The sequence below is a fragment of the Mugil cephalus genome, chromosome 15 (assembly GCF_022458985.1).
Source record: "Mugil cephalus isolate CIBA_MC_2020 chromosome 15, CIBA_Mcephalus_1.1, whole genome shotgun sequence".
NCBI lineage: Eukaryota > Metazoa > Chordata > Actinopteri > Mugiliformes > Mugilidae > Mugil > Mugil cephalus.
In genome coordinates, this window is record NC_061784.1 from 21,955,916 (window position 1) to 21,967,690 (window position 11,775).

At 42.3% G+C, this 11,775-nt stretch overlaps 1 protein-coding gene across 1 annotated transcript in view; it reads right to left on the minus strand.

Annotated features, from left to right (window-relative positions):
• The window catches only part of stk32a (serine/threonine kinase 32A), a 65,967-nt gene that overhangs the window by 11,622 nt on the left and 42,570 nt on the right, over positions 1-11,775 (minus strand). The window contains exons 7-10 of the mRNA XM_047608050.1: positions 7,329-7,418; positions 5,432-5,535; positions 2,409-2,525; positions 896-1,021 (exon numbers count right to left, since the gene is read on the minus strand). Coding sequence (XP_047464006.1) covers positions 896-1,021; positions 2,409-2,525; positions 5,432-5,535; positions 7,329-7,418 — 437 coding nt within the window. The remainder of the gene's footprint in view (positions 1-895; positions 1,022-2,408; positions 2,526-5,431; positions 5,536-7,328; positions 7,419-11,775) is intronic.

Consider the following 11,775-nt stretch of genomic DNA (forward strand, 5'->3'; position numbering starts at 1 on the left):
GTCAATTCCTCATCGATCCTCTGTACTTTCCTCCCTCCAGAACAGAATCCTGCTGCTCTCCAATCACCATTAGGTTCAAATTAGTTAAAGTCATTTAGTAATCGATTTTCCTCATTATCTGACCTTTCTTCGGTTTTTAACAACAGACGTTGTTAGCTTACTACTTCTCTAACAAAGTACATGTATGAAGTTTCATTCCATGCTCCCATTTAGACATTTTAGTATCTTTTCCTGTTGCGACGGCACCACTGTATATCAGCAGAGCCACTGTAAAAACACTACCAAGCGCGGTGCATCGGCCTGACTTCCCGCTTCATCGTGTCATAACAGGGAAGCACTACGTCCAGTGATTATGATCCAGTGAGACCACCAGTGGAGAATCAAGCAGAAACAACGATCCTTCCTGAGCCTTTGCCTGTAACTGAGAGCCACACAGACGCGTGTGCTGCAGGATGTCTACAGCGGGTGAGCCAGCGCCGCCCAGCAGGGGGTGGTGTTTGCAGTCTCAGCGTAAAAGCTCAGATGAAGAGTGGGTACATCTTTCTTTATTCACATCTTTGCAGCCTTGGGCAAAATACTGGTATAGAAATTAGTATGCAAGAACAGTAGATAAAGAGGATTGATATTTTACAGAACAAAATACCGTTATACTCTAAAGCATCCATGGACCGTGACTCATTCATAGAGAGGTGGAGATGAAATTCTTTCTGTGCCTGCTCTATTTCTAACTATTGACTAACAAGAATAGACCCTGTATTGGATTAAGTGTTGTATATACTGTATCTAACTAGCAGCATAAAGCAGCAGGAGAATGTCAATAACATTCAGTTTTATCGGGAATATTTTGCTCCGTGTTGCCCACTGTAGCAGCGCTCCCTTAATTTCTGATACTCACATTGGGAATAAAGCCTGGAGGAAGCTGCTTGTTCAGCACGGCATCCCAGTTGACGTCTGACATGTAGTCCAGATCCTGCAGCTCTGCCAGACAGGAAATGCGCTTCTGGACATCTATGCACAGCAGCTGAAAGAGATAAAAGGATCGGACTTAGAGCAACTGTCCGCGGGAGGCGTCGCTGAGACGCGAACACGTGTTTGCCCTCAAGGATGTGCTGGAAAAATGAGGATACCGGGACAAAGGTGTTGGAGGTGGAAGATATCGTGAAAAGGACGGGACGGGAGAGAATAGAGAGTGAGACAGAAAGACAAAGAGGAAGGAGGTAGCAGATGAAAAGAAAATGATATACACTGATCAGCCACAACATTAAAACCACTGAAGAAAGTAAGAGCATCTTGTTACATTCCATCGTTCTGCCGGGAAACTTTTGGACCTGGCATTCATTCATGTGGATGATACTTAGAAATGTAGCACCTGCCCCATAGCAATGACACTCCTTGATGCAGCCTGACACAAAAACGGCTCAGGAACAACTCAAAAAAAACATGAACCAGACAGGGACAAGGTGTTGACCTGGCCTCCAAACTCCAAACTCAGTATCTGTGGGATGACAGAGGCACCTCCCCTCTGTGGACCCATGTCCACTCTCTGATGAGTCACAGCTGTTTCAGAGGCACGAGGGAGACCTGCACCATGTCAGGAAGGTGGTCATAATGTTATGGCTGATCGCTGTACGCATTGGAAGGAGGAGAATTCACCGGGCTGTGAAGCATGAAGGACAAATATGCCAAGCATGGAATTCTTTCTTTACATTCACACTTTCTTTACATCGCTCCATCTTTTTCCTGGTCACACTCACACCCTCGTTCACTCCCTCACACACACACACACACACACACACACACACACTCTCACACACACACATACTAATGCAGCTGGAATGCCAATGAGCTATGAGGAGTCTGAGCACGAAGCAATGCAACAGTTTGACTGCAGTGGATCGCTGCCAAGACAAAACTCAAATTTTCCAGCAACAGTTCAGCGCTCGGCTTCACCGTGGCGAGAAGAGAAAGGCTTGAAAGTTCAGCGTGGACGTATAAAACGATACATTATTAATGACATGAAATGCAAACACTGGCACCCGCATTAGTGGACTTACGCATTCTAAATGACACGTGCCAAATGTGCAAATCTGCCTTTACATTGTTTAAGTGCAGCAGCATCACACATTTAAAAACCTGAATAATGATTTTACTTGTTAATTACAATTCTACAGCTTCACTGCATGCAAATAAGACTGCAGCAAGGAAAGTGACCCCCTGATTAAGATTCTGCACAAACAAACTTGTGGTGTCAGGTATACAAAAGTGTTTTCCCAGGGGGAGGAAAAAGTTTCAGTTTTAAGTGAACGAATCAAGCCGTGTCATACGAAGGATCAAAGGGCCTGGTGTGGGGTGAGAGGACGATGAAGAAGAGGAGCTTAACTTTATCAGTACATGCACTGTTGGTTTACCTTTCTGAGGAGGGACTTCATCTCCAAAGACCAGGCTACTGGGTAACTGGGATGGACCTTGTGGAAGGTCTGTAGGATCTCATTAGCTGGTGTACTCGATCTCATCACATATGGCCTCTGGAATAAGGAGAGAAGACAACTTATATTCACGGTGCTACACAGGCTAGAGGATTTATTTTTCTTAGGGTTTGTCATGCACTTGGACTCTTCCTTCTGTCCTTGTGTTCACATCTTCTGCACTGATGGGAACAAATGACAGAGAACAGAGGATAAGGAGGTATTCTCTCCAACTCCAACTAAAAAGCCTTTGCCTTTCAGTGTGAAGTGGCTTCCTCTTAGTCTCGGACAGAGAGGCTCATTTTGGAGATGCAGAATGAGACAAAGCGACACAGAGTGGTCGTTTTCTAAAGCCTTAGTGTGATGTGGCATTTTCTTGCTAGTTATGTCGGGGTTCTGCTTTGTGAAAAACGTGTGTGTCCGAGTCCCAGGTAATCTCTGGCCGCGCTGTGGACATTTGCATTTTTTCTTTTTTGGTCAACTGCTATTCCTGACTAACCCCTCATTTGAATAATCAGAAAATTTCCCCCAGGCTATCGGAGGAAATCGGAGGAAAACACTCCCTAAAGTAAAAACTATGAAAGCTATAAAAGAATGGAACTCACTAGCGAAACACATCGTATATATAAGATGCACAACCTTTCTTTCTTTGTCATTAATTTTTCTATGTGTTAACAAGCGTGTATGTGCATGAATAAGAATGAGTGTACACATGAAAAGGTATTTTTGTGTGTTTGCATGTGTAAATGTGTATGTGTGAGTGTAGGTGTATGGGTGGGTATACGGCATAGGTCTTTAACAGACCCCTAGGGGTCTGCGGGGGTACTGCAGGGGGCAGACATTTTTATATATATATGTATATTAAATTTTCCTGCCACACTAGGCCTGTCGATCTAAGCTTCCTGCATGCAGCAGGCCCCGCCCCTATTGCTGCTCAGCCAATCACGAGTCTGCATATTACATGCTGACTCTGTCAGGTTTTGTAAATGCATCTCTGTAGTGGGGTGACTTTAATTCAATTTAGCAGAAACTAAGTGATTGACTGATTTGGGGGTCTGGAGAGATGCCGACACAGACCTGGATCTCTCTCAGAGAAAGGGAGTAAACGATGGAATGAAAACGTAGTGTGAATATAAGAAGTGGTGGAAGGAGCCTGAGAGAGTCAAAGTAAAAGTTAGGAAGTGATTGAAAGATGCCTGGAGCTTGATAATAGCGAACTGGATTTCAATTTTCAACAGTCAAATGATTCAATATACCCAGCGAGTGAGTTTTTTAACACCGACGCTTGCCTCGTAGATTGCGTTACAATGTGTCAGTCAGAGAAAATTGTTGGGGAACCCATAGGAGACAGGGAGATGATGTGTAAATGAATGTCAGGGAGAGGACTAGAGGAACTACTGGCATCAAAAAAAACGTGGCATATGCTCAAAGACACTGAAAAAAAGTAATTCTGCAGTGTGAATATGTGCATGGGTGCATCTTAAAGAATGGTTGAAAACCAGGACGTGTTGCAGGATGACATGGGAGAGATGAAGATGTAGCTTTGAGGTCAGAGAAAAGGACCAGAATGACAGCAGTAATAGAATGGTTTGAAGTAAAATGAAGCTTGACTCAAGATATTTCCGTGGGAAAAGCGATGAGGTAAGAGAAGTGTGAAGATTTATACGGAGAAAAGTGAGAAGAGATTGTATCTGAAGTTATTTCAGGAACCCTTAATGCGCGCCACAGATCAGAATCCGTCTGGGTTCCTCGTCCGTTCTGCTGCTGCTGCTTTTTGATTCAGGTCCACTAGGAACGCTCGGGTTCAGGTCTGAGACGCGGTGTTATGGAGTTAGAGGATGGAGTGAAAACGTTATGTGCTGTGTTTATTTCCATGACATCAGATTTAAACTCCTCCAGATGGGACCGGCGTGAAATAAATAAATCTATTTTAAAAATCAATTCCAATTACATGGCTCTTAGAATAACCTGTTTTCTCATTCTCCGGCGGAGACTTTGCCGCACCATGACTAAACACTTAACAGCCTCCTTAGTGAGGCCAATTTAAATGCAGAACTCAGTTACAGCCTCACCTTCCTTCTGCTTCGTGGAGCTTGGATGTCTGAATTATTACAGAACTTTTTCTTTCTCGTAGGTGGTGCACATTATCGACTGTGGCTACACATATTTATATTAATGACCTTGCTGCAGTGTCTAACGTCACAATGCCATTTCTTTTTGCAGATGATACCAGCATTTTTGTCTCAAATAGAAATTTAACAAATCAGAGACTCAGAAGATTAAGACTGTTAAACTCTGGTGGAGCTGTGTGATTGCACAACAATTTATTCACTGTGTCATGTTGTAGTTCACATTTAGTGTCAGGTAATATTAATTTATGCTGTATTTCTTGATTAAATCATACCTTAAGTTACTTCTTAAGCTACGTTCTGGAGGGCTGTCAGATAAGTTTGTGGATGTTGTTGTTTTGTCGTAGTTACGGCCGACAGTAACTATTTCAGCTCCAACAATAAACAGAATATTTGTGATCACTCCTTGTCATCCTTTTAACGCTCCAGTTTTGTATGGCTAATGTTACTTCTCAGTAAAGCTTTTATTTAGCTACATTTATCATAACTGAAATGAACTAAAACTAACCGAAACTAATTGAAACTGAGGCCAATCCACTTTTCCAAATCCATACTAGTTCATATGGATCATTGTTCAGTCCACATTAATCCACATTTTTCCTGGTCTCGCTGTATTTTACTGATACATTTCACCACGTTTTTGCCACTCAGGGGGCGTGGCCTCAGTGACGTCACTGCATACCCTCTATATCTTTGGGTGTGGTTTTCCTATAAGCCTCTACAGGTTTCTAACCATAACTATATCTCACACACGTATGTATATATGTAAAATAAAACAGAAAACAGAAGTGAGCTATGATGTGGTCATGCTGATGGTCCTCTGTGTGTTCTGGATACCTGTCCTCTTAGTAGCTCATAGGCTGTAATTCCCAGGGACCACCAGTCCACAGAGAACGAGTAGCCAGGGTGGGATCCCTCGAAGGTCTGAAAGAGCTCAGGAGCTAATGGACAGAAAATATTGCACAGGATAATTAATGCATGATGGCACTTTTCTCTTACCACGCCCTTTAAACACATAGTGTCATCTATCTGTTGTTATGTGATTCAGACATATGCCTGTTAGTCGCTACCTAGATGTTCTCAAACAGCTTTTTTAGACAGAGCAGCTCCAGAAAGAGCATGCACAATACATGGCATGGAATTAATACTTCAACACTCGCTCCCTCTTTTTATGTTATGACGACTCCCTTCATGAGTTTTTCATCAGTTTTCTTACGTATTAGATGGGAAACTCTGCACTTTATTTTACATGCAGTCTTCCTGGAGTAAAACAGAAATAAGTTGTAATGAGCTATTAACATGACTTCGTGCTCCATTCAACAATGCCATGGTAGAACTTTTTTTGTGTCTGTGCACTAATCCCCCTCCTCCCTCTGGTTTACTCTGCTTTCTTGCAGAGCAGAAAAAAAGGAGCAGGTTATCTTCTGATGCTTCTGGGAGAGACTTTATTTTCTTCTTCTTCTTCCAAGAGCACACATGAATTATCTATTATACCACAGAGTATTTGCACGACATTTTGCCACATGTGGTTACAGGATGAGGGTGGAAACAGGCACATATATTGTGTGTGTATATTACGGGTGGAGCCAAACCTGAGTATGATATTCAGAAAGGCAGAAATAATGTGTTTTTTACAAATACTTATTTCAAATCAATCTATTTGTAATCGAGAACAAGACAAACATCCTATCAAAAAGCTGCCTTTCCTCATGTGAGTGAATGTTTGAGTGAGTGACGTTCAGGAGTCAGGGTGAAAACACTTGACTCTGTAACAAGAGGCTCTGACTGGATGAAACACAACTTAACTGCATCACTATTTTTGTCAAATAGATTTTTTTTTATCTTAACTGGGTTGCAGAGGCAGCAAATAACTTTTGGGGAGCAGAGTTTGACGTTAAATTAGTTTTGAGACGTCTGCAGTCAGGTTCTCTCATGTTAGCATTCGTCTGTTAGCATTCGTTAGCTTGGTAATTCAGCCTATTGTCTACCGGTGAATGGCCTTGCTTTTATATAGATATTTTCTATCTACTATTATTTTAAGTGCTATACAGTCACAGACACATCTACCCATTCACTCACACAAGCACACACACATTAACACACCAGTGCCACACAATGGGAGCAAGTGGAAGTTCAGTGTCAGGCTCAAGGACACGTTGGCATGTGAATGTAGCTGCATTTAATACAAAACATCAACCAATACTGCATATACATCTATAATTATTCTAATGGATAATTAAAGAATACTTACATATCCTAAATTAGAAATGTAACTCGAAGAAACGGGATCTTTACGCCTATTTTGATTTTTATTTGATTACAAATACATTTTTCCCTCAACATATACAAATACTGGATGCTTTGTGCACTAGTGTGTGTGTGTGTGTATATATATGTGTATATATATATATATATATATATGACCGCAATTGTACATGCACGTACACATATGCAATCGAAGATACAGCACAGATAGTTCACTGTACCATACAGCCAGGCTGCCTTGCTTCATATGCAAATTATCTGTGACATCACCAGACCTACTTTTGGTTGAATGGAGGGAAACAAAAGTGTTGTGGCTCTCTCGGCACAAATGAGACATGCAATTACGTCCTTAATGCCCTGCTAATTACGTTTAATATCTTTCCTTATGAATGGAAACTCATCCCATTTTCATTTCTGTGGCCCACGTGTGTTCATTTTCCCTGGAGAGGCACGAGTTTGATTTTCTTACCCATGTACGGTTTGGTCCCGGCGATGGATGTTGCTTTAAGGTCGTCTTTCACGATGGCTGCGATGTTGAAATCTGTTAGATGGACGTGCCCTGTGGAACAGAGAGCTTATGTTACTGCAAAGTGACACATTTAAAGTGATTCACTTCTGTCATTTCTGTAAATTCTGAGGTGGCAAAGAGCTTCACCGTCACAGAGCTCTGTTTACACCATCCGTCTCATCTGTGTCTTCAGCTCGTGTTTATTGTTTTGGAATTAAATGTAGTCCCAGCATACACATGCCGGGTATTCTACTTGATATGCTGTACGTGTGCGTGTTATATACAAAAAAATAGGATCGGATGAATTTAATATACAGCATAATCAAAATGCAATTTAACTGAGTTTTACTGACAGCTGTATGTCGTAATGTTTTTGGAAAGGTGTAGGAGCAAAGCCAAATTTTCAAAGTCAAACCATTGACCTGTGTCTCCCCATGCTGCAGGATGGCCCAGAGTCTTTGGCATGCACACTGAGCACAAGCTAATGAGCTGAATGTAGTGTATTTTGTGTGCGTGTGTTGTTTTGTGTGTGTGTGTGTGTGTGCATTATACTGAGGGAAAGAACAAGAGAGTTTTTACCGCAGAGCGAGCGTTGGACGGGCGTCCCCAGTAAACCCACAAACACATACAGTAGACCACACAGAGACATTAGGTCGTAAAGACACACGAACCATCGGAACAAGCCCGTCCACACGCAAAAATAATATCCACTCCTCTTCCTTCTCCTTCTCTGCAATGCTCTATTCCCCTTTTTTCCCTGTCACCGTGCATTATCATTCATTATCGCACATTTTCTTTGTGAGCACCTCTTCACTTCCTCCTACTCACCACTTCGTATTCACGTTTTCTTTGATAAACCCCGTCATCCGTCTTCCACTGCTTTATGCCCTTATGTCTTCGCCCCTCCGTGTCCTGCAGTTTGAACAAAACTGCTCGCACGCTTTATTCAAAGCTGTGGCGCATGAGTGAGTGTGATGATGCAAAAGAGGGAGAAATTGGTTGTGGGTTTTTTTTTTTCAGTATGAAAGGACCCTTGTTATTCAAGTGTGATAACTCTGGAAAAGGTGCTGCAGGACGTAAATGTCAGCTTACACCTTAGGGGATTTTTTCCTAAGAGTTTCATCCATGTTTTGTTTTTTGTTTTTTTTTGTTGCAACAATCAGCCACATCATTATGACAGCTGACAGGAGAAGTGAATAACATTAAAACCATCTTGTGACAATTCAGTGTTCTGCTGGGAAACGTTTGGACCTGGTATTCGGCACCCACCTAGACCAGACCATGCACCCCCACCCCATAGCATTGACACATCTTGATGGCAGCCCCATCCACAGCACGATGCAGCCTGACACAGAAGGTCCGTGTCCATTTTCTGATGAGTCACAACTGTTTTGGAGGCACAGGTTAGACCTACACAATATTAGGGTCATTAGGTCATAATGTTATGGCTGATCGGTGTACGTACCACTTTTTTTGTCTACATTTCATTTTGGCTTTGCAGACGACACATGTAGGACACGAGGGAGGAAACAGACATCCAATAACAGATATTACATTAATGGGTTTCGGTGTTATAGATCATATTTTTGTCGTTTGTAAAGTAGTTTGTTCTGTTTGGAACAGTGTGTAGTGTCCATCCAAAACCTGCTGGTGACAACAGCGGCCCGATGTGAGTTAAAGTCAAAGTGGATTCCTGGGAGAGTTCCTCGCTGTCTCTGCTTGTGAGTGTTTAAATGTGCAGCCACTGAACAATGCTTGTGCATGACTCCTGGTGGCTTAGTTATCTAACGTGTTTTAGTGGGATTACCTCCACAACCGTCGAGGTTTGATCCTCAGGTGATGTCAGGCTGCTGTGTATCTCTTCTATTTTTAATGTCTCTTTGTTTACCAGCACCTCAGGTTCCTCCCACCTTGGATGACAACTACATAATTCATACAGTACACATGCAAATGATTTCATAAATGGGCCTACTTTTAGCTTCTGTGGTCAGTCTATCCTTATCTTTATTCTTTTCATTAACTCCTTATCTTCACTGACATAGGAGTGAAACTGCAGGGTCCTATGGCCAGAAATGTGATCCCTGGTTCAATTGATTTCCAGACAAAAATGCAACATCATCCAACAACGTGTACAATGAAAGTCAGTCTACAAAGTATCCAAGTATCACTCCCTAGCGATGCAGTCACCAAGACTAGGGCTGAACGATATGGACAAAATTTCATATCTCGATATTCAAGCCATATATCTCGATATCGATACGATACGATACAATATGATACGATATCGATATCTATACGATATGATACGATATGACTAAGAATTTTTTCAATTTTTTTTCAGAAAAATAAAAACATCATAATACAAAAAAATGTGTAAAGTCCAGTTTTATTTTTAAGAACTCACTTAACATTCTTAAAATGTCATCAACATTAACATAAATTACGAATAAATAAATTACAAATCAAACATTTTACTGCAGCTCTGCTTTAAAAATAGAAAAACAAATGCCGCAGCTGGTGCAAAGCAATTTTTGCTAAGCACGACCTGCCTGCACAACACCTCGCTCTGGTTAACGTCGTCCTTTTTGAATCCAAAATACCTCCAAATAATGGAGGATGATTTATGTTTTGGCACCAAGTCAGATTCTGCACCGCCACCGGCCGCATTATCTTCCGCACTCATTTTCTTTCTTTCTTTTTAATTTCCCTGCTGTGTCTGTGCGTCGGTCTCCGTCTCCCTCACTCCCGCCCTCATATGTTTGTCATTGGTTGGCGTCAGCTGTCGATCCACAGCAAGCATGAAATAAGCTTGACTGGCCTTAGCGATGCATTCAAAATGAAAATGCAAGGCGAGCATGGGAAGGGGAAATCGTCTACATCATTGCTTTTTCGATATTAATATCTTGAATATCGAGATGTAGATATGATAACGATATATCGTTCAGCCCTAACCAAGACCCAACATTTTAGGCTCACAGGAAACATCTATTCCTATCTTTTAATTTCACCAAAACTCATCAACCCTAATCCTAACCCAAGCCCTAATCCTAACCCTTGCACTTTGTTTTGGAGTGAAGAAGTTGTCTTCAGAGTCTTTGTTTAAATTACTGTGTTTCTGTATGCGTGAGAGCTCTCGGTGGATAACCTAGACAACGGTCCTCTTGGAACTTCTCTCAGCATCCTGGGGCTACGCCGTTTAACAAAGCAGCGTCGCACCTGCATGAGTAAATTGTTTTTCTCTATATGACGTTGGCTCCCACAGGAATATAAGAGCATGGCTCAATTCCAACCGGCAGAAATCACATGTGCAAAAGAAAACAGCTTCCTACCACCCTCTGACACCTCATGTTGTTTCAGACTTCAGGAAGGAGGGAAGACTGTGGATGGGTTTGTGCAGAAAAACAGTGTGGGCAGAATGCATTAGGAGGAGAGAATTGCTTACTCGGTTTGAAAGGACACAAACGCATACAGAGAGAGGGAAACCACAGGTGGATAACTGTTGTCCTGTGGAAATCAGGTTGAGGCTGACAAGGTCGCCTTTCTCCCTTTACCCTCCCTCAATCTCCCCGTTCTTTTATCGCTATTCGTCCCACATGTGTCTCTGTTTGCCTGTCCTCTTTTTTTCTGCCTTTGACAAAATCTTTCTTTACAGAAATGTTTGCTCATCACTTTCCCCCTCCTTGTCATATCTCCGTTGGTCTCCCTCTCAGTTGTCACTCTCGGCTCACAGTCTTTCTCCCTCTCTGTCTGCTTCCAGTAGGGCTGCCATTCCACATATTCAGACATCCTCCTAGTTCGCTTCAAAACTTCCACGTACACTGATCAGCCGCGACGTTCAAACCACTGACAGGAGAAGTAAATAACATTTACAATTCAGCGTTCTGCTGGGAAACTTTTGGACCTGTCATGTGGATGTTACGTAGACATGTAGCACCACCACCACATGGCAATGACACTCCTTGTTCCACTCTAAATTCCCCAGATCCCAGACTTATCAAGTATCTGTGGGATGCTGGAACAAACCTGGTCCACAGAGGTCCTTCCCCTAAACCCATTGGACCCAAAGGCTCTCACTACCAACACCACACACCACAGGACACCCTCAGAATATATCAGTGGAAGCAACTGTGTGCTCAGGATCTCACCCAAGGCCACTTTAGTCGGCCTTTTGTGAGCCACAACACAAACTGAGCCACAGTTTGTCACAGCAGGTTTAATCCTCGATAGTATAGTACAATAATAATAGTATATTAAGCTCTATATGTCCTGTTACCTGAAATACACAGTACTAGGATCATCAGGTCAATGTACGCAATAACTTGGCCCTTTTTGTTTTTACTAAAGTGTGTCGTAATGTGACTCCCCACTTCTGCTACTCGTCTCGACAGAGGTAACACAATCGGCCTAC